At 43.2% G+C, this 24,502-nt stretch overlaps 1 protein-coding gene across 1 annotated transcript in view; it reads right to left on the minus strand.

Moving 5' to 3' along the window:
* The window catches only part of LOC311006542 (podocan), a gene marked incomplete at both ends in the record, with an annotated part of 52,734 nt that extends 43,456 nt beyond the window's left edge, over positions 1-9,278 (minus strand). Inside the window, one exon of the mRNA XM_083999388.1 lies at positions 9,221-9,278. Within this exon, the coding sequence (XP_083855514.1) occupies positions 9,221-9,278 (58 nt within the window). The remainder of the gene's footprint in view (positions 1-9,220) is intronic.
* Between the last annotated feature and the right edge of the window lie 15,224 nt (positions 9,279-24,502).

Genomic DNA, 24,502 nt, shown 5'->3' on the forward strand with positions numbered 1-24,502 from the left:
TTAAGAAAATGGACTGAAAACAGGTTGAATGTCAAATACCTCGGCCAGTTTGTACAAATGCTGCACAAACCGGTGGCATCACATCCGGCACGCACGCGCGCGCACATTATCGCCGAACAATTCCCTGCCAAACAAATTCAGTCTGATGGAGCTGTGTTTGTCTTGAAAGACACAAGAACGTCGAGCCTTGTGTTCTTCAAACAAAAACACTGAGCTGCTTGGGCCCGTTTGTCTACATGATGAGGGATTTGAAGACAAAGCGGGAACCAGCTGCTGGTGCCATCATCCATCCCAATACCTCCTATGTGAAACCAATCAGTTTTAAGGATTAGGAGGGGGGGAAAAATACAAACCACAACAAATAAATCTCAGTCATTTAATCTCATATTCAGTCTTAAAAGCTTATAGATTATATGAAATATTCAAGTGGACTACTAGTAGTGTGTTTGCAGGAACTTTCTGTGTGACTGCTCGGCAAAAGAATTGAACTGCTCTAGTTTTGTTAAGTGCTAATATAAAGTAAAACTAATTAGACAGTATGAAACAATGTTCAGATAAGACTTTGAGAATTAAGGACTAACGGCTGTGCTAGCAGCTCTGTGAGGGTGCATGAGAATAAGCTAAAAGTTTTGGCCACATTTTAATTTCAACCTAATAACGGCACTAGATGAAAAGTCAAGGGATCACGAAGGTTATTACTTTTCATCCTGAGGGTGAACGTCTGTCCTAAATTTCACAGCGATCCATCCAGTAATTGTTGAGATACTTCAGTCTGGACCAAATTGGCGAACTGGGCCGACCGGAGTGAATAAATAAAAAAAATATTTTATTCATCATTTCGCTATTATACTTTTTTTGTAAAACATATTATCCCATCCTGCCACAATGCAATCTCTGCAGCACCAGCAGCTCATATTTTGGTATAATATCTCTATGGCAATGTTACACTGTGATGGTTCAATCTCTCAGTCAGGGGTTAAAACCTTCCATAATGGGGCCATCCATCCTCATAGTGGGACATGGGGGAAAAACTTCATGCTCTGTGCTCTCTGTCTTTCTCTCTCTCACACACAAACAAACTCACACACACATTGCTCTCACACCTGAGCCAGAATAAATGAGCACCCTCCCTCCTCTCTCTCAGTCTCTCTAATATGGATGAAGGAGCTACTTGGCGACTTGACGACCCTCATTTCCACACCAATGGAGAGCGTCCGATACAGCTGTAGCTGATGAAATACATTAGCAGGAGATGCAACTCTCCCTCCACAGATGATACCACCCCACAGAACAAAGGCTGTCAGCGATGAAAGGACAATGGTACGAACACCTGTTTCCACTGCAATCTGCGTGTTAAAAAAGAAAAAAGAAAAACGCACGAGGAAGAGATTATTCAGCCGCCCCAAAAGAGCTGCAACACTTGAGTGTGTGTTACAAGAACAAATCATTCAGTTAAGACCAGGAAGTTTTCTTTTAGCAACAGAAAGTGCAAGTCCTCTATATAGGCTGTTGAAACCCAAACCACTGAGTTGCAATTCCTGTTTTTATTCTATAATCATTAGATTTTAAAACATCACAGCCAGACTTTGCCTCAACCAATGATCTATCTATCTATCTATCTATCTATCTATCTATCTATCTATCTATCTATCTATCTATCTATCTATCTATCTATCTATCTATCTATCTATCTATCTATCTATCTATCTATCTATCTATCTATCTATCTATCTATCTATCTATCTATCTTGAAGCTAATGTAAACACAAGGTTAAAGCTGTCAGTTTTCAGAGCTGTCAGAGTTATTTATATGAGTTATATACTAAGATTCCCTATAAAAGGCTAGATATTTTCTCGATAACAGCTGGTGCCATAGATTTTACTGTAACAAACCTTACTCATGCAGCTGTAAACAGTGTGTTTCAGCTGCAGACTGATACTACAGTAATTTGGTGCTCAAATGACTATATTCTAACTTTGATAAGACATTAACCTTTAAAAATGTACACATCCATCATGGGCAACACAATGATATACTATTCTATTCTCTGATCTTTACACATGTGTTAGTCAGTGCTCAAATGTCCGTGTGTGTCTGTGTGTGTTAGTGTGTCTGTGTGTGTTGGGCCCATTGCTCCACTGATGTGTTGAGCCCATATGGTCGGCAGGTTGGATGGTCCAGGAACAGTCCATTATGTGGTGATTTGGCAGAGCACACACCGTTACCTCCGCTACCCTTTCATTCCCTTCACGCTCCTGCACGGATGATGTGGCACCACACACGGGTTGTAGCGTGAGTGTTTATGAGCGTTCAACTGCAGTTTGCTCGTGTGTGTGTGTGAGTGCGTGCGAGGTAACGAAGCATCCACTGTGTGGGAGTTTGTCCTGCCAGGAGAGTGTGTGTGTCCTCGGGGTGGGCATATGGGCACGGAGACGGCCTTCGGCCAGCCTGGCTCAGGTTGCTGCTGCCTCTCCGTCACCTCCCGGACCACAGCAGATGCCACATCAGCACGGGCCGAGGAAAAAAGATAAACACGCATACACACATACAAAGACAGGCATGTACGCAATAGACATATAGAAGACAACGAAGTCACTGCAAAGAGCTTTTAGGTGCTGAAATATAACTTTAATTATAGATTCCCCACCTTATTTTCCCTCTGTGAGACGTTTTCTCCACTACATTATGAAAACCATCATTATAAAACACATAAGTGCAGAAATATTTCAATAACTTGATCCTCTCATCTTCAGATAATAACTTTTGAAAACTATGCACATTTCTGCTGTTGCATGAGCCTTTGTTGTTAAAAACATTAATGTTGATGAAAACTATACAAAAAGGCCATACATTACTTTTGTTCCTACCTGTATGTGAGTGGTTTGAATTCTTGTTCACTTGGTGCAGTCTAGACCAGTGGTTCTCAAAAGTGGGGTACGGGGACCCCCAGGGGTCCTTGAGAGGGTTAAAGGGGGTCTCCAACTTTTTTTCAACATTTTACCAATTTTCTTCCCCAGAAATATTACATTTTATTCCAGAAATTCTTCCATTGGCAGTAATTTCAACGTACACTGACTAAAAAAACTAACATCATTCAGTCTCAGAACAAATATCTGTGTATTTCTTGTGTTTGTTTCAAAATTTTGGGGGTCTGTGGTCTAATTTGTGTCAGTTTAGGGGTCCTTGATGTAAAAAAGTTTGAGAACCACAGGTCTAGATGACTGTGGTTAGGTGTTGGTAGATAATTCTATGAGGCAGAGAGGAAAAAAACAACAAAGCATCAGCACCAGAAACCACAACAAAACCATCGCAATGCCATAAAATCAAAACAGCTTTCATCAAGAAACAGAAGTGCTGACTTTTTTTTCTTCTTTTTTTAAAATGAGGTGAAACTCTGTGGAAGAGAAAGCGTGTTCCTGTTGCTCGTCCACTGTGGTGTGTATTTCTTCATAAGGTTTAGGACAGACACAAGCGCAGCATCCTGTTCGCGGTCACGCACTGTACTCACACACATGACATGACATGCTGACATATGCAAACACACTAGTGAGCTAATGAGGAAGCTAATGCGCAAAGTTGCAGCCGAGTGTGTAAACACTCACAACCGTGATAGAATGAGATCAAATTAATCAATGTAAGATGAGATGAAAATTTAACCAGCGCACTGGTAAAAAGTGGGTCAGTGCAGCTGCAGTGGAGCAGGACACAGATTTATTCAAATCAATCTGAAGTGAACTACTATAATTAAAGTTAGCAGCCACATCTGCATGAATATTAGTTTATTTCCTTTTGTGTTTCATGCACTAGTGTCGAGATAACGGTCACTATTGTGTCTGGTTTGTGGTTTAACTGTTGTTTTTCAATAGGAAAGGTGAAGTACAATGAGGACAATGCAGCAGGTTTAACATGTTAAAAAACAACAAAATGCAGGACGGTTAGTAAATGTAAGAAAGGAGAGGAGGAGGCCGACACCGTCTGGATTTGTGTGTCTGCCGTCGCTCCAATATCAGTTGTAAGAAGGACGCACAAACACAACAAAAACAACACAGTGTGAGACGTCGATGCTGAGCAGACACAACCACAAAAACAGTCCAAGTGTGTTCAGACAGACGTACAGACCGAGCAGTGGAAGTGGGTCATATCTCGATGGGGCAGGAGAATAACAACAGAAATATATAAATATAACTCTGTCCTATCAAAATCAACCTCGCCACTGTCTGCACAAATGTAATTACGCAGCGAGAGGTTGGGATACACATCGCTGTTTTCAGGGCATGAACATCCAGATTGTTCTTTTTTTCTTTTTTCTTTTTTTTATGAAACAGAGGAATTAGGAAACCATTGGCAAGTAAACATTTTGCCCCGTGTTTGTGTGTGTGAGTGAGGATGGGGGTGGGGGAGGTGAAAGGTCGAGCTGCTGTCTCGTCTTTTGTCCTTCTGGCTATGCCCGGTTGCATTACATTTCAGACGAACGTGCACACGCTAATCATTATGCGCACGCACACACAAGGGCTACATCCCCCTACTTGACCTAGCCATTGGCCATTAGCTGTCTACATGTATTGTGCACAACCATGACCTAATGCTGCCAAGGCAAAAAAAAAAAAAAACAGAAAGAAGAAAAAAAAAAAAAAGAGGTTCAAGCTGGAGCCTGTGCAGGAAGCAGGAAGGCCAAGGGCAGAGATGTGCGTCACAAGCCTCACTCGTGCTGTTATTACACTAAGCTGAATTGGTTATATCCAATAACTGTAAGATGCCCTTATTGGTTCCTTTCCTGTTAATGGGATTCAGCTGACAATCAATCATGTGCACACACATACACATACACATAAAATAGACTCACGCACACTCACATTTCCACTTGTCCCCCCACTGTATGGTACGCAGAGCTAACTGTCTCCGACCATGCTGGTTCTGGTCCCCCCCCTTTGTGACACACTCTCTTCCCTTTGTTGTTTGTGCTGAGTGGATACGCATGCTGAGCGTCCTTCAAGCCTTTGGAAAAGTACAGAGGTGTCCAGCGAGGCGCCTGCCTGCCCTTTTACACCCTCGCAGGGCCAAACATGGCTTGAAAGGCACCAGAGTCGGGGCTCGGATTAAACTGCGGCGTGGAGAGAGTCGACACGACTGGAATTTCTGAGCAGATTTTGTTGTTGCTTTCTCTCAAAAGAGGCCAGTGGAAACAGGAAAGCAACAAAGCTCAGTGCACCTTTATGTCCTCAGGCTGTATTGTATCACTTTATATTGTGATACTTGCATTAACTAACCTCTGTGGTGCCCTATATTGTATTTCCTGATCGTTTCTATGTCAACGTGTTGTTTATTTCAGACTCAGCATCTCCTGTAACTCAAGGTTATGTTTTCAATATGTTATCCTGTTGAAATGGCCCCAATGCAGATTGAAATGCGGAAATTAAAGGAAAGTTTCAACCGTTTTTCTTTTTTTTATGGTGCAGATGATGCTGAATGAATCTGTTTGGTTAAAAATATTCTAGGATTTTGAATATTTCCTCACAGAAATGAATGACCACTGGAAGCCAAAACTAAATGAATGGCTATTTAGACTGGGCAGCGATGTTTTATAATGGGCCAAACACAGTATAATCAATCAGTACAGGCCAAAACTGTGCATAACTGGGATGAATTGATCTCTTAGACATTTGGGTCTTTCCCCATGGTAATTAAAAGGTTGTTTACTAGCGCTCCGGACAGAGGGCTGCCTACTATGGTTGAGTGGACGTGCAGAGAGGAGAGGTGAGAGCTGTCCAAAAGGCTGCCAGCGCCAAAAACACTCTGGACAGGCCGCCGTTAGCCCAGAAACCCCACTCAGTGGCAGTGCCAAAGCCCCATACACACACACATGCACATGCACACTCACCCTCACACATACACTAACACACACTCGCAGACGCAGACGAGCACTAGGCTGGTCGGCTGTGCCAGAAACACCCCTGGGGTGGAGGGTACATTAACTAATTGCTCAGCCCAGCTTAGAGAGCACAACAGCATGAACAGAGCGAGAGAGAGAGGAGAGGAGTGGGAGAGGAGTCGGACATGAAGATCGAGGAGGAGGAGGAGGAGAAGGAGAGACGAAGAGCGGATAATAAAGTGAAAAGAGTGATCACAGTGACATGAATAGACGCAAACAGGAGGAGCGGAGAGATGGACGGACAGACAGGCAGAAAGACGGACGGACAGACAGGCAGGGAGCTTGTTTACATGGGCATGAGTCCAATGCAGCATTAGGACTTAGGCCAGCAGTGGCAGGACAATGGAGCAGGCTTCAACGCTGTGTGTGTGTGTGCATGAGTGTGTGTTATTCAGTGTGTGTGTGTGTGTGTGTGTGTGTGTGTGTGTGCATGAGTGTGTGTTATTCAGTGTGTGTGTGTGTGTGTGTGTGTGTGTGTGTGTGCATGAGTGTGTGTTATTCAGTGTGTGGCGTCTGGGACAATGGGCCAGTGGGGTATTGAAGGATAGGGGGATTATAGGTCAGGGCAAAGAGAGAAAGGCATGGGGTTTGGACGTATACAGAGGGAAACAGGAGTAAAAAAAAAAAAAAAAAAATGCTCTGATTATCAACCCAAACAAACATCACACAGGTACAGAGATATGTCGACACACACACACATGCACAAATGCACACACACATGCACATGCACACACACACCGGCTGTTGCTGTAGGCCTCTGTCTGGCTGAGCTTCAGATGTGCCCCTCCATCTTTGCCCACGCTGCCCCCGAGAAAGTGTCTAAAACCAGCATAGAAAACAGCCTCTCTCCTCCTCCCCCCCCTCCCTCCTTCACTCACTCGCTCACTCTCTTCATCCTAATACACAAAGGAGACCTACAAAACGAATGGGCCAAACAAGTGTATGTATTGTTGCCGGCGGTTACGCAGAATGGCGAGGCTTTGGCAACTTTGTGGGGTTGCGAGGGCCCTTTGGAGAACTTCTGCTGGGTATCTATGGTGATGAGTGAAAGAACACAGCACTTTTCTTCACAGGAGTGTGTGTGCGTGTGTGTGTGTATGTGCGTGCGTGCGTGTGTGGTGTGGTGTGTGGTGTGTGTGTGTGGGAGGGGGTACTTTCCAAAGGCCCAGAAACGCAGGTGTTGGTATCCTCCCTCGTGCTATTTATTCTCTTTTTTCTCTTTTGTTTTTGTTGTTTTGTTGCTTTTGTTAACTTTTCTCTTTGGCTGCCTGAAAGGCTTCAGCGCCGAAGCCAGACTTACTTGGGAAAAACACACCGCTCGCTTTAATATGCTCACATGAAACCCAACAACAACCAAGTCTGTGGAGTCAGCTGTGAGCTTGTGTAGATGTTGGGGAAGGGTTAGCGAGTACATCAGATCTCCCTCTCTTTTCAATAAACACAGACAAAACTGAATTAAAACCCCAATCAACTCACAACTCTAAAGGATATCAACTCATCATCTGCATATAATGTCATATTAAGGCTAATTAACACTTATTTTGCATATGAACATAGATCTGTACTTTTAATACATTACAACAGTCACTTTTGGTTTGTTTTTATTTCAATGTTCTTTATTTTCACTATGTAAATGGAAATCTTATGTACAAAGGATAGGCATAATAAGCTATTGCTTCAGCCTACACCTTTTGGTTGCATGTGTTACTGACCAATCTATGCATACAGTCAGTCTCTTCTTTTTTTATCAACCAAATAAATAAACTAAACTAAACCTAGTTAGTCCTTCATGTTGTGATGAACGTTCAACAGTGTATCCACTAGAGGGCGTCCCCCGCCACTTCTCCTCCGCTGCTGTCCCATTAACAATCAGTTCCCGTTATATTAGCATATTTGTTCATAATTTCTCACCAACTTCCACACTCTTTCCTGGAAAAGACGTTTCTTCTTTGTTATGTTTTGCTGGTTTAGCCTGAACTATGTGCCATACACTGCTCAACACTGCCCCCATGGTTTCCTGGAAGTACTGCTACCTTGGCCCATATCTGTACATTTCCATGATTCGTGCAGAAATACAAACGAATTGAAAGCGAACTACAGGCTCCATCCTAATCCATGTGTATATGTGACTGTTAGAGATGAACATTTAGAAATATCCAACCTAAGAGACATCTTGACCTCACAAAATCGACAGAGCCATGCTGCTAACATGACCAAAAAAACGAAAAACATTCAGAACCCCTGTCTCCTGTTGTGTGCAGAAATAACCACCAGTGTTTCAAATGTTCACAATCACAAATTGGCCAGTTTTTTTCCACAGAACAGAACAGAACATCTAATATCTCATCCATTAGTGACGGTAAATATAGCCAGTAATGTCCCCCGATCACCAGGGTGATGCAACCGCCCCTCACAGAGGTGACCGGCAGGGTATTTCAGCCCGCGGCGGCTGCAGGTGGCGTCATCTCCATTCAGGCACCGATAATGACCCTTTACTGTGTCTGGGGAGCCGGTCCCCGCACAGGAAGACCGAGGCGCACGGCAGCAATGGAGGCCGGTAATTGCACAGCACTTTTCAATGAAAGCTCTCCCGCTGTGTGACGTCCTTGAGTGATGGGCGCTGCAGTGCCCTACTTTGGACGACGAGACCTGCAGTTTTCGCGTCAATTGTGTCTAGAATGTGCGTGTTGCCTCTGTGTGTGTGTGTGTGTGTGTGTGTGTGGATGTTCAGCGTCTGACTGACAAGCGAGATGATTCAAGTTGTCACAGGCATACAGAGCATTGTGAACGGCTTGTGCTCAGCCTGTGTGTACGTAGGGAGATGTACTGTGTGTATATATATAATCCTCTCACACCATGTCTGTGTGTATGTGTGTGTCTGTGGGGAGTGTATTGTGTACTTCCTCCGATTCTTTTCAGCAGATCTGTTTTCCTGCCATGGCTAGAGCTCAGGACAAGGTCGCATTACCGCTGAGATACACACACACGCACAGACAGACACACACAGACAGACACACATACGCAAATCTTGTGTCTTAATCCTCTTTCAGCAGGCGAGGCCCACCTGCTCAGTCACATCTGCACTGGCACCATTTAATGAGTCAATGATGCATCTGTCGGGAGCTCTGACTGTACACTTAAGATGGCAGAAACCCAGATACAGCTCACGCACATGCACGTGTGTGTGTGTGTGTGTGTGTGTGTGTGTGTGTGTGTGTGTGTGATCTCCTGGCTTCTTGACCTTTCACCTAAAGCCCAGCTGTCTGATTGGCCCACAGCGCAGGCGTTACCTGTGGCAAACTTGTTCTTGGACGGGCAGACTTCACCCTCCGCCTCCTTCTTCTCCATCTTTGTGCTCGATAAACAACAACAACAAGGCAAGTTTCCATGACCTCAATGACTATCTGGACTTCTCGCTTCTTCCCCCCCCCGTCCCACCACCTCTCTGCCGCCGCTGTATCTATCTACGCTCAGATTGGGGCTGTAATGACAGATAATCACCGCAGGATTTTGGCGAGAGAGACGAAAAATGCCGCGGCGGAAGAAATTGCCACGACGTAAAGCGAACAGTCTGTGATTATAGGGCGATCTGTGATTACAAGAAATGGCTTCATAAATACACACAGATAGCAGAGAGAGAGAGTGGAGAGTGGAGAGAGGCTGGCGAATTATCGGATCAGTCGCACAATGTATGGCACATCTCTTTAAAGTGATCATTAGGTTTTGATTGTGGAGTGGGAAGCGTGTTGATTACTCGGGAAGACTGTGTGTGTGTATGTGTGTCACATGCAAAGATCCCAATCTATAGATACCACACTGGGTGAGGTCACTTCAGCTTCCTTCACTGCCAGGAAGACTCACACAGACACACACACACACACATGCAAATACATACAGTTACACATTTTCTTCTCCTTTCTCTCCTCCCCTCTGGTTATTTGCCTTTTTCATTCCAGGGAGTGCCCAGCGTCACTGTCAGAATTGATTTGCAGCACACTGACTGCACAATTAGCTGTTAAAACAAAAAAGAGAGAGCGAGAGAGAGAGAGAAGACAGAAACCCTCTCCATAAACGCTTTAAAACCAGTTCCGCAACTTCTGTGCGAGTCTCATCTCACGTCTCTTCTCGCTCAGTTGCAAAATATTGACTCGAGCGCTGAAATAACATTGATCTTTATAACAGTATAATAATGACATTTTTCTGTGCACGACCTGCAATAAAGGTTTTCAATATTGTTCTCAATATCCTGAAGCCAAAAAAGATTTGAAACAAATGGCAAGTGGAGCAGACAAAGAAACGCGTGGTTCAGGTATTAGCTGTACTTTCTTTAACTCTTCGCTCACCAGGCAGGTGGAGCAGGAGCAGATACTCAGTTTGACTGTATTACTGTAAAACCATATCTCACTGAAATGACAGAAAAGCAGAAGATTTAAGTGGCTTTAATGATAAAATAGTCATGACAGCTGATGGTCTATTTGTGGTCATGACACAGTGACACCTATGACACTAACATGTCACCATGCCGCCCTTAAACTGGGAGTAAAGTGGTTTCTTTCAGTATATTTTATTGTATAATACCGTAAAATAAATGCCATAATAACGTGCAGTGACAACTATATATTTAAATTATATACTAGATTGAATTAATTTGGTTCATATAGCCTGTGCAAAGACACAGAATCACCATGGATACTTGATCAAATTAAATATAATTCAAGTAAATATAGCTCTACAGAGAGAGATAGGTAATCAAACACCACACCCTGTCATATGACCGTATATGGTCAACCATGTTTCACCGTTGGTCACATGCTTGTGTGAGTATTTCTGTGGCAGTAAGTCATGAAAATAGATGAAAAGAGTTCTGCAGAAGCACTTGTGCACACGTATCCACACAGAAAACACACACACACACACCAACACCAACACCTGTCACTTTGGCGGGGCCATTTCAGGGTACGCTGGGAAACCTCACCGCCATCGTAAACTTTCCTATTGCATAAGATGGCACAGGATACAGATGTTGCATCACTCGCACCCCGTCAGCCACACACCCAAAAAAAAAACAGAGACACAGACACATATAGACTTGCAGTCATGCAGGGTGAACAGGTGTTACCTTAGGTTAGTCATGTACACACACACGCATTTGTATAAATACAGTTTCATACACACATTTTCCACTGGCAAACCGGTGAAAAACAAAACACAAACCCAGCTCAACAGTGTCAGATGAAATTATATTATTCATCTTCTACGGCTACATGTCAAAATGTTGTTGTGTCGTCTGCGATACACGGCAATGTGCCCATACGCGTCAGCAGGATGTGACTGGACATGATTCACAGATAACGCATAAAGGTTACAGCAAGTGTGGCATCTGTTGTCATGACAATAAATACAAGGAGAAAAAAAACAGTCTAAATAATACATAATTAAAAGCAAGATTGCCCCTTTAATCTGAAATTAGGTTTCATTTGTTTGCTTTCTCTGTTAAATGAATGCATATTATCATTTTTTATCATCAAATCTCAGAAAATTAAATCCACAGGAAAATTATTTTGTGCTTTTTTACACTTTAAAAGTTGGTTTTGAAGAAACATTGTGAGAAAACACTCATTTGTTTTTGTTCTCATACTGTATTACAGTAATTGCTAATAAAAACATATAATTGTTAGGTTGAAGACAAAGACAGAGAGCTTCACTTCCTCTTTAGACAATAGATATTTATCTAATTCCTCTGTCTTTCACCTCATTTCACTTCTGCCTTTTCTTGGCGATGCACTGATACAGCAGCGTCGTCGGCCAGCAGGTCAAAGGTCACAATTATAGAGAGAAATGCCACATCCTGTCTCAGCTCTGGGATCAGTGGTTATTCATGTGGAATGAGAGTGTGAACGCCACCCTGGGCTTCCTGTCCCCTCTCCACCTCCGTCCTCAAAGACTCACGCTGAGTGTGACCTTTTCACAGATGGTTCAGCTGTACATATATGCAAAGCGGCCATCTTGGCATTGTCACGTGACGGTCGCTGTAGCTGCAGCATTCATGCATGTGACACAAAACATTGGCAGAGATGATTGCACATTTGTCAGCCGGCTTAATGGCTGTGGGTATGGGTGTGTGTGTGGGTGTGTGTGTGTGTGTTTATCAGGCCACATTTCTCACCTCTGTCATCATCCACAGTGAACATTAAAGACTGTTGTTGTGATAGATCATTGTTGCAGTCACCTCTCAGTTATGGTGTCCTCTGATCCTCACCTGCAGTCCCGTCACGCCTCTCTGCTCAGACAAAGTTTTACTGGGCAGTTTATTAAACCGCACAACACAAATAAAATTACTTTGGCCTTTAATAGGAAATGAGGATACGATTTTATGAAACCAGTTTGTTGTTGGCAAAGGAAAGCATTTCCCCTAGGAGGCATTCAAAGCCGCTGAGGCCTATAGCTGGAGAGCAAACTGCTGAAAGTCGACCTTTCTTTGTGATCGGGAGCCGTGAGAGATAAATGAGAGGTGGATGAGAGATGGATGGAGGGAGACAACAGAGCTCCGTGACTCTCTGACAGCTGAGGTTGTTTGCGGAAACCTGAGAGAGGAAAGATGGATTCGACTTTCTAAACAAGTGGGTTTCGGCACAACAGGTGACAAGCTAGGCCTGTCCATATACTATCTCTCTATCTGTGCTATCTTCTCTTTTCCTCCCTCTGCAGCTGCATCCAGCTGTCTCCTTATCATATTGGAGAACAATAAAGAAGAAGAGAGAGGAAAAGGAGGAGGGTTGGTGAACAAACAGGAGGAAGAAAGAGAACAAAAAGTTCTGGACGCAAAAAAAAAGAAGAAATTATTGCACGTATCACGCTCCCTTAATCGACATAAAAAGAAGAAAAACTTGGCACAAAAGTGAGATTGTAAAAAAAAACTTAAGGCACACAGAGAGAGATAAAGGAGCTAAAGTTTGAAGGAGGCCGGGGGTTGTTGTTGACATGCAGGGTGGGTGTCTATGCCTCATTGTCTGCCCCATCTGTCTGGCTTTATCTCCACTTACCACCCCCACGGCCTTGCCACCTCCTCCTCCTCCCCGTGTGCTTCCCTCCCCCGGAGTCGGCGCACACCCTCCATTGTGCCGTGCATGGTCACTCCCACCCCGCACGCTGGCAGACGACCAGGGAGCTTCCACCCGCAGCAACTGGTGGCATTGTTCGCATGCACCACGCACATATGTGCACAGTTGCCCGGCCCCCGTCGTCTACCGTGTGAACACTCGAGCAGAATGTGAGCATCTGCTGGCATCAACCAAAAAAAAAACTCACAATGATACACATCAGAAAGCAGAAGTGCTGTTTTTTTCGGGCAAAGTCTGACCTTAATTTGTACTGAAAAGTATCAGTTTATGAATAGAAAATGAAAATATGAATGATACTAAACATTTATTGGCTCAATAAGATTTGATAATTTAATATAAAAAGACGTGGAATCAATTTCAAGTCTCATTGGGCTGTAGGCTTTGTAGCCAGTCATTTTGCAGCGAACTTAGAGCATAAACACAGGAAGCAGGGAGCTAACACATACAACATTTCATATAAATATAATATGGTTTTACATAGACTTATTTGTTCTTACTGTTTCAAAGCCACGTTAGCTATTCCCCCTGCTCCCTGTTGTTCTGCTAACCAAGCTGTAGGCTATAGCGCCATACACACATTAGAGTGGTATCTATGTAATTAAGCCACTCTCAGTGATTAAGTTCATCCACATACTTCCCAAAAGGTCAAACTATTTAAAACAATTAAAACATTTACTCATAATGAGCCACACACATGTCCAGTCACAGTGTGTATAATTATTGTTTTCTGTTTCCTGCTGTCTCCTCCCTTCGCCTGTGGCACACACACACACACACACCCTGGATACACACCTAGCCTATCAATGCAGCATATATAGGGATAACATATAAACAAAGCTGGATTGCACAGAGAAGATAAACATTGTTTTGGGTGACAGCAAACATGTCTTTGGTTGGAGGCACTGATGCTGGAGAAAAGGGTTTAGCTTCTCTCTTTGAACATGTTTTGTTGTTGGCAGGAAACATGTGGACACTCCTTTGTTTGGCTCCTATATTGAATTCTATCAGCAACAACAACACAAAAAAGAAAGAAAGAAACCTGTAAAAACACCTTCTGTGTCGATATCTCAGTTGAAATTAGGTGAGCAGGCAAATTAAAAAACAAAAAAAACTTGGATAGCTGTGCACTCCTGTTCCCACAGAGAAAAGGGAGTGTACATATACACACACACACACAAAGACATCAAATGTGATACTTTGCACGCTTGCACTATCTCTCTCTCTCTCTCACTCACCACACAGGCTCATTGTGAAGAAACGCGAGGCATTAAACGTTTGCAGACAATCATGCTCTCAGTCACGTTGTAGGCTACTATCCCTCTCCCTGACTGACAAGCACAAATGCAGCCACTGAGGACTGGAGCTCATCGGATCTCCACACAAAAAGCCTCCCTCACGTCGGCCACTTCGTCATATCCACCATAAAAAACAGTGGAAAATTCTTGACCTATCAAACCAAATGAAAAAGCCATTCATCTGCCTCTGCATTTTTACTGCCACTCATCTTCCTCTTAATGTCAAGACCAAACAAAGAAATTATTGTTTATTTTTTTTTACAAACAGTCACTTCTGAAAAATGTGTTTCAAAGTAATGATGTCTGTTCCAATGCTCGACAATAATAATTATTTATGATGTGTCAGTCTCGTCTGTTGTGGTAGGTTTGTAGTTTCACGCCAACAGTGCTTTAATTATACATATGTCTCCGGATTAAAGGTACCCAGTGGAGCCGTTGGCCTATTAGTCACACTGTAGAGTAACTGGTCCACCTTTTCTTTATAGCTGGTTGCAGTGACATGGACATACAGTAAGTGCTGTGATTTACCAGCAGAGGCTGTGAAGGTCATAACAATGCAGAAAATTACACATGAGGAAGGAAATTAATCATGGTTACACATGCAAGAAACACCCAAGTTTTGTTGTTTGCACAAAATAAAAGCACCAAGTGTTGTATAATGCACAAAAACAGTTTTTGGTACACTTTATTTGATCTCTATAACCCATTATAACCATACTTATAGAGTATTTTTAGAGTATTTTATAATGCTCTATGATGTGTTATGCTTATTGTTATAAATCCCTATGATAATTTATGAGTGTTTATAATGATAGTTATACACGTTTACAAGCTAATTATAACACATTATAACTATATTTATAATGCATTATCGATGTGGGCATTGTTAGCGAGTTACTAACAATTATAACATATTATAATACCTGACCTTATAAGTCATCAAAATGCTTTGTAGTGTCTTATGATTATTGTTATAAAGCATTATGATCATTTATGAGTGTTTATAACTATAGTTATACAGTGCTATAACTGCATTATAACTCATAAGTATGGTTATAATGCGTTATAGAGATGGGCATCAAATGAAGTGTTGCCCAGTTTTTTTTCCTCTTGGAAAAAATGTGAAGACCTGACATTTTGCCGTACAAATACACTTCCTGATATCCAGCATCCATGTATAAAGCACTTTCCACTTGTTTTTAAAAAGAACAGCCCATCAGTTAGACACTACCCAGCAGCTAACAAGCCACCCGTTTGTTTTTTTTTTCCGAATTTTCGACATGCATCACATCCTGTGCATGCAGCAAATTTACATTTTTGCCAGGAATGTTGGCAGAACCAGTGGAAACATGCAAATAAAGGAGTGCTCGCAGAATGCAAATAATGAATGGCTGAATGGCTTGTGTTACAAAGAGCGAAAACCAAACAACAGAGCCACAGAGTTCACACTCACACACCGTCACTCATCCTGGGACATGTTGCTCCAGGTTCTACCGCTCCGACCAACCTCTCCCTTCCCCATTCTTTGTAATGCCTTTCTCTCAGCTTGTTTACATGGTGATACAGAGCTCAGATGACTCGCTATTGCTTGTCTGTGTTCTTTCCCCGTGTCTCACATGTTTCAAATTGAAACAGCACAATATGGTCACTGTCATGTATCCCGTTGTTTCCTCACTTTCAGCCTTTCACCAGTAGCTATTGTTGTTCTGTGGTTGATCCTATAAATGGAGCGTGATACTGACTGAGATGCGGAAATGAATGCAAGTTCAGTTCAGATGGTAATGGAAAAAAACTAAAAAGTGTATTAGTGTGAGGATACAAACAAAAAGTGAACATAATACAAAGCTTATGTTTGAAATGGAATACGTCACATCCATAATAAATATTACGCTACTGCGCGCACCGAGTCTCCTAATGAAGCACAAATAAACAACAGACCCTTGCATCCATTAGCGCCGACTGAGTCACACGGGGACAGTGCACACACACACACACACACACACACACACATATATAAATACACACTCATATACCCCATCTGACATCCAGTTTGCTAATACTTAAAAGACAGCGCAGTCTTTTCCTCCCACCCACCCAATAATTTAATGGAATCAAAAAGTAGGCCAAGCGCATGCAGCCACAGTCAAAGCCTTGCTTTCATGTTCCAGTGTGCCACTGCAGTTTACATGGTGGATCTACACAGTGTAACATTTCCATTTTCCATCCTTATAGAGGAAAGAGGAAAGGGAAGGGAGCGGAGACAAATGGGGGGGGGGGATTAAAGTCCCAACTGTGAGAGGGTGCTTTTATATTCTGCACGTCAAAATGCAATGACTTGGCCAAGGTGCGCAGTTATTTTTATTGGATAATTCAATAACTGTAATGTATTTCATGGTAGAAATATGGAGTGGAAGGAAAAGAAACAGAGGTATGATTTGATCAACGTCAAGGACACTAAATCAACTCCTAATTTGTAATTTGTGTAGCAGTTTATTGCCATGTTTGGTCGGCCCCTTACTTCAGATGGTCACAGAGTCTTGTGCGTATAGTCCACATTTCCAAGAAAACCCAAAAAGTTGTGCTGGTTTTTTCTTTTTCCGGGTCATTTGGTACGCCCAGGAATTCTGTGTTTTGGCAAAGTGAACTATGGCAGGATGTAGGACGTGAACCACAGCTGTTTTAACCTCCCGTGCATAGTCATATAAAAAAAATAACTGAATAAAAAAGAAAGAAAAAAGGCAGAAATATGTGAGAAAGCGCAGACAGAAAAGGCCACTTGTGCCTTTTGGAGAGGTCAGCAATTCTATACAGGGAGTGGAGTGGCTTTTTCACGGAGGCGCAGCCCAGTTGTTTTTCGGCCCGCCGACACACACTCGACAGCTGAAAAACAACCCCAGCTGTGGCGGGGAGTCATCGAAAGAGGGGGCACACTGAGAGAGAGAGCAGAGTGGAGAGAAAGGAGATGAGAGAGAAAGCAGGAGGGGAAGAACTTCACAGAAGGAGAGTGAGGGGGAGAGAGCGCAGGAGAGACATGGAGGGAGATTAAAAAAGAGGAGAGGACTCGGATATGAAGGGTAGCAGATGTTTCCCTTATGAGAGGTATTAAGAGTTGAATCCTTCTACCCACACACACACACACTCTCAATAATGTGCTTTCATGCTCACTGTGATATAGGCCAGTGGAGCACATACTGTTTACTCATGTTATGGGAATGTGCAAAGTCTATACATTTCCAAATTTAACTGTACTTTCATGTCCGTGTGCCTGCATGTACAGAGTGTTTGTACAACTGAAGGTACAAAGCTTGTACCAGCATGTTCTCAGAGCGAAGCAGCATGTGAGTGCATGTGATGCGGGCATGCCGGCGCCTGCGTGCGCGTGCGTTAGCCTGTAACGTGCGTGTCCACCGTGCGCTCTTTATTTACAGTCTCTGCAAGGAACAGAAAGATGGCCTCCTCTTCCTCTCCCTCCTCCTCCTTACACTTGGGTGTGGGTATAACGTATGTGCATTTTTCCCCCTGACACAAGTAGGCCAACAGAGAGCGCACGGCGGCACTGGAATGCGTGGCATGGGTCCAACCCATCCCAAGCCAAGCCTGCACTAAATCCTACTAGAACTGGCCCGAATTCAGGCGGAGGGGTTGCTGCACATATCTCACCCCCTGCCACCTCCTCCACTACCACCACACCCCAACAGCTGTGATGGGGCAGCAGTGGGGGGTGGTGGTTGTGGAGAATGTGTGTCTGTGTGTCTCCTCTGCAGTCCTCCAGTGACTGATGTAGTGTCTATATCTTTGTGTCTGTATGCTATCACCTACTTCTCCTGACTCGTGCATCTGTTCTCACTCTCTCGCACTGGGCTTGGAGTTGAAAGTTTGGCCCAAAACATGAAGGATGAAGACAGACCAAGACGCTGCATGAACTGAAGATTATAGAAACCTTTCTAATATCGAGTTTGCATGCTTTTTAATAGGTGAAATCGAAACAGAATAATGGCTTCACCTCATCAGGGCACCTCATTAAAAAGAGTCGCTGTCTTCGGTCTGTGCTGGTTGAAATGAATAAAAAGAAAAATGCGCTCTCTCTGTGACTTCTCTGCTTTCTCCATTTATCCTCTTTCCTTCCCACAGTGTCTAGCGTTTTCCACTTCTTCTGATTTGCAGCCAGTGTCCCCCGACTGCTCCGACTGTCTCCAGGTGCCTCTGGAAAGCTCTGTGGCAATGCTTCAAATGGTTTATAATCACTGCTGAGGGTCCACAATAGCAGGAGGGCCACGATAATGGAGTGTATACACCGGCGTGAAACACACCGTCTTCTATCTACATCCCACGACACACTTAAAAAAACTTTCCCTCCATTAACCCACTCTCTGTATCCCACCATGTGCTGTCCCATATATAACTGTAAGATAACCCACAGTTATATATTCTCTACACTGACAAGTTCAGACGCACAGGGTGCTGCCGAGTCCCACCCCGCTTCTGGGTTACTTTCTGTTCCACTGGCTTTGATTGCTCAAAGTAATTTCCCATATGACTTTTTCATCACTCTCTCTGAAAAACTAAATGCAATTAACATTAACATTAGGGTATCATTCATCCATATACTAAACTGTTATCTGCTGCTAGTCATTAGTGTTTGAGCTACGGCTGCAGTCAGACCATTTCTCTACTGTTTTAAGTGTTATAATTGATGATAATGAACTATAATTAATAAAATAATTGCCACCACGAGTTGTCAGATTGTTTTGTGGAGTCGTGTTTTGGCGCAACCAACGTAGAGCTAAAGATAGTAGAGAGCAAAGTGGGACTGGCTGTATAGAGCACCAGGAGTTTTCCCAATGGGCCACTGCAAGTGTTTATTTTATTGTGTATATATGGTTGGCTGTTAATTTTACACATCATTAGCTACGGTCTACCAAATAATTTCACTTTTCTCTACGTCATAGCAAGTTGACTTCATCCCAGACCCTTTCCCATGTTGTCAATCAAAACAAAATGAAACATGGAATGTCATATGTCTCTGGAAAAACATGGATAACAAACATGATACAAAGGGCTAAGGCAGAGCTGGAAAGTAGAAAGAGAAGAAAAACAAAATTCACTCCAAGCAGCTGCAGCAAAGTGCCTCAAACTTCCAAACTCTTTGTTTGGTGGATAAATTTCCCAGGCCTCCATTTTGCCCCAGTCTGCCCCAGTTACTGTAACAGGGAAAAGTGTTGAGTGTCAGTCGGCCTCGGCCACAAGGGGCAGCATCGGTATCTAAAAGTGGAGAGAAGATTAGCCAAAACTTCAAAAGCTGGGCTCCGAGTGAGCCCATCAGAGAGCTCTACCTGTGCTCATAGAATCAGGGTTACAATGCATAACCTTCATTATTTATCCAATTCCAGGTTGTGTATCTTTCATGGTGAAGTGGTATGTGGGTAATGAGTAACATATTAGTCCCGTAGGGAAATTAGCCTGCTACAGTTACTCATTAAGCTGCCAGTCTTATGTAGGTCACGGCTGTTTTTGCACGTAAAATGTTTTTTTTCCTTCATCTTCTCCTATTCGACGGTGCTTTATCATCCATATCTCAGAGCCACAGGAGCCAGAACATCACCCAGAGACACAAACTCACCCACTGTGGACCAGTTACACTCAGCGGTGTTTGGAATAAACACATTAGTCTTGGGTGTTTCAGGTGTTGCTCTCATGGTTTCTGGTAAATGTTTCTATTTAAAGGAAGAAAAAAACAAAACAAGCAAGCAAAGAGACAGTCATGATTATTCAGTAAAATTGAATAATTGATAACATCTTTTCATACGCATGCATGTGTGTGTGTGTATCATAACAACTAAGAGTATTTTGTCTGTTGTTTTTCATGTTTTATCAGCTCCAAGGTGCTTCTTTCTTTTTTTTCTTACTTTTTTTGTCTTGCAATCTTGTTGTTGTGCTAGAGCTGCAAGGCCAAGTGTGTGTGTGTGTGTACGTGTTTGTGTGTATGCTTATGTAGATTTGTGCGTACCTAAGTCATGTTCCCTCTTTCACTCGGGCACAGAGTGTGCTGTACATTTTACATCTAAGTGTTTTCACTAACACATGGCTGCTGCTGACTGTTACGTCTTGAGGTGTGGGTGTTTTGAAGCCGTTTGACACAGCTGTGGAGAAGAAAAGGAGGTGCACGACTTCCTGTCAGCTGTTTTCTCTCTTGCTCTTTCAGTGTATTTTCCTGGTATTTTTCAATTGAAACCCCGTCTGTCTTGTTTCTGAATAACTCTGCTTTCTTTTGCCATCTATCTCCCTCCCTCTGTCTGTTTTTGTCCTTCTTGTGCTCTACATTTCCCCTTGGTGTTCGTGATCTCTCAATTTATCTTTGTGTTTTATCTCTAATTCACCCTAATTTCCGATACCATCCTTCTCTCCACTGAATCGCCTCCTTTATCTCCCCCCACGGTCGTATTGCTCCATCTCTCAGCGTTGTCTCTCGCTATACCGAACTGCATCTTCTCGTCAACATAAACAGGAAACAGCTGAGGTGTTGTGTTCACTTGTCTTGTTCCTGTCAGTTTCTCAGAAAACTAAACCAAAACCATCTGAAACAAAAGCCATAGCATCTCCGCCAACCTTGTACACCGAAACAAGGCAGGGACGGCAAGGCTGAGCATGTGGTTGGAGGTTAGCAAGCTGCAGCGTGTTTACAAGCAGCAGGGGCTTTAAATGAACACGTGCTTTAGGGTAAAAGACAGGAAGGAGAGAAAAAAAAGGCGAAAAAAAAAATAACACAACTGCTTTTTTGGTTTCCTTTTTTCTGCCAAACTGCAAGACAATTTTCACCCTAATTAAACTCGAAACCTGACGAACAACGTCAAATTTACACAGCTTTCAATAAAGGAATCGGCAGCTTGTGATGCAACGGCGGCTCAAAGTCGAAAACAACGTATGTGAAGTGCAAGATTTTGAGGATGTGAACCTTGTGTTCTGGTGTTTGTGAAACAGCTGCTGTCATAACGCCTCTCGCTGGGGGATTTTCTCCTCCAGTCAGCAGAAAGCCGACGGCCACTGATGCAAGTGACCTTCAATCCAGGCCAGTGTGTGTGTGTGTGTGTGTGTGTGTGTGTGTGTGTGCTGTCTGTTTATTGAAGTGAGCACAGTCTACCCACTGTGTTTGTCTATGTGAATGAACTGTCTACACACTAAGAGCTTGTGATTGATTGCAAGTGCCTGTGTCCTTTTTATATAGAGGGGTTCAAAACTAAATAAATCTGTGGGTGTGTTTGTGCATGTGTGTGTGTGTGTGGGTGGGTGTGTGTGAGAGAGCATGCATGTATACATACTTGCACCTCCGTGTGTGTGTGGCCAGACCTCATGCAGAGGCCCTCTTGCTGAGCCCGAAGGCCAGACTATATTTAGGTGGCTGGTTTCTCTCTCTGTCTCTGACTCTGAGTGGTTGAGAGCGTTGCCTACTGATTGGGAGAGGTCGACCACAGGAATATGTTGCCTCCATGTCTCACCGCTGACTTTCAGATAACCATATGTGGGAGAATACAAACGGATATGAAGACATCAGCGGTGGTTTGCCCGGTTGGCTTATCATTAGGATGCAGAGCTTGTTGGTATCACTGCTGTCGGCCATGCACAAAATTTTGAGTCAGATTCTTAAAAAACAAACTGTTTCGTTTTGACTCTCTAGAAAATTCCTAAAGTGGCTGGAGCGGCTGCTTCCACTTTTACCAATGGTAAATCCCCCTTAAAAGGTTCTAATAATGGTGCATTCAATGTTCCACAATGGTGACACATGGGAGTTTCCAGCTTAAGTTAAAGCAGTGGTAATAAACACAAGAGATGGCGTGACAACCTTCTCCATACAGGCCTCTCTGCAGGAGCCTGATGAGTCAGGTGTTCACCTGATCTGGCTGCAGAGATGACATCAGTCAACTTGTTTCCATCTCCTCTGACTTCTTGTTTGGATTATTTGTCCATAGCTTGCTTTTTAGTTATGTCAAATCAATGTATTTTCAGTTTATGACTAGCCCCTGAGTTCTACTTTCAGCCTCTTTAGCATCTTTGAGATCATTGTTTTGAATTTCCAACTTTCCAGCAACAGCATGCAGCGGTTTTCAGCACAAAAAGCTTTGACAAACTGCACACAACCTGTCCACCAGCTAGCAGCAGTCACAAAGACAAGCTATAGTGACCACAGTGGAGCATTTAGCAGCTACAGAGAGGGAGAGACTGTTCTTGGTGGAAATAACAAGAGTGTGGACATCTGATTTTTATTGGTCAGAAGACCAGAAACATGACTCTAATTCAATTAGCCCTGCTCCATGTCTGCTGGAAGTAGAGTGTAATATGTAAAGGTATCTGTTTGCTACAGAAATAGTCTTGTGTTTGTGTTTACAACTTGTTCTGAGGCCCACAAACAACCAAAACAAGTAGGCTAAGCTTTAAAGACACAAATGTTTTTACATACACTTAATGATTATTAATTTATTTAATTCCCATGAGCCCCAGCTGCTTTTGCTACGAAAAAGAAGTTCAAAATGGTTTCTTGTTGCAGTAGGATTGAAACAGCTGGCTATATTTGCTGAATTCATCCAAAATGGGCTCATAATCCAAATGCTGAAATGCACACTTTGGTTTCCTTCTCACCCAGACACATAAGCCCTGAAAACACAAGGGCGACGTGCAGACGGAGACACACTATCACATGATTCCCACTGAGACCCCTCACCTTACCCCAATAAGGCCTGCTGCCAGACTCTGGAATGAATTCCTGTGCTGTGTGAGTGTGAGCTGACTGGTGACACCGGCCGGCAGCCTGGTGGAGAAGGAGGGATAAAGATAGACAGAGGGAGGGGTGGTGGAGAGGAGAGGAAGGGGTTGAAGGAGTGGGGAAGAATCTGGGGAAAAAGAGAGGACATAACCTGAGAGGGAGATATAGGGTGAGTAATGAGATTAGCTATTTTTGCCGAAAGAAAGGAGAGAAGGCATGAGGAAGTGGTGGGCTGCCTGCTGAAGATAGACCATGAAGAGATGCAGATCAAATCACGCGCTCTTCTCTTCACTTCACTTCTTTCTCTCGGTTGGCCAAGAAAAAGACAAGACAGAGAGTTAAAGACATCAACAATTAGCCAGGACAAGGACAGAGAGATAAATGTCTCAACCCAACCCAACCAAAACATTAGGCTTCACATTATATAATAATGATGTAACACACAATTTAAACAGCAAATATATTCTAGTTTTGTCTGCGTTGTGGCTCTCAGTGGTCACCATTCAACCCAGTTCTTACTAATCAGTTGGTCTCTTCCTATCTCATCTTATTGTTTCTTATTTTAACTATCTTATAATATAATTTCCTTTTAAAAGTTACTGAAGGGGAAAAGCTATCAGCTAACTCAAGTATTATTTTGCTATAGTTAATTAGCAAGCTTGTTAGCATCTGGTCTAACGGGACAATACGTTTGCACAGTTTGGTAAAAGCACTCTGCATTTGTACAAATGAGTCCAAGTGTCAACAATGCCCTTTTTATGGAGCACCCAAATAAAGTTGACAGTGCTTCATGCTAAGGAGAGCTCTGCCTCCACTTTGAACTCAATAGAGGATAATTAAATTAGACTAAAAGTGCAAAAGATTGTACAATTTTCGAAGATTAATGTGCAATAGCAGAGATGGGATTGATTTAGAGTTAGACGAACATATTTCATACCCTGTCATTTGTCCTGTGTGTCACCTGTCTGTTTAATTTAGAGCTCTTGTTTATATGCCCCCCGGAGCAAAGTCGATCACAGGGATCGAGGACACACACACACACTATGCACACTGGCACATGTCTAAGCCGTCACATGTGTATTTACACAAACTGTAAAAAAGCAGTATACACACGCTGCTCACACAAGAAACTAAAGTCACTGTTTGAGCACAAGAGCAACTTTTTTACACCCCCATGTTTGACTTAGGACCAGGCTTTCCACTGCTTAACCGTCATACTATAGGCCAGTAACCTCTTCCCTAAAAAGACCCCTCCCTCGGTCAATCCACCCAGTGTCAATGACGTGGCCGGCCCGACTCGAGCTGGAAGTCTTTGTCCCCCAACAGTCTTCTGTTTCGTTCATTGTCCCTGTTTGGACGCTGGTGGGAAGGGCGTATGCAGAGGAGGCAAAGCAGATGTCA

This window comes from Trachurus trachurus, assembly GCF_905171665.1.
Source record: "Trachurus trachurus genome assembly, chromosome: 23".
Lineage (NCBI taxonomy): Eukaryota > Metazoa > Chordata > Actinopteri > Carangiformes > Carangidae > Trachurus > Trachurus trachurus.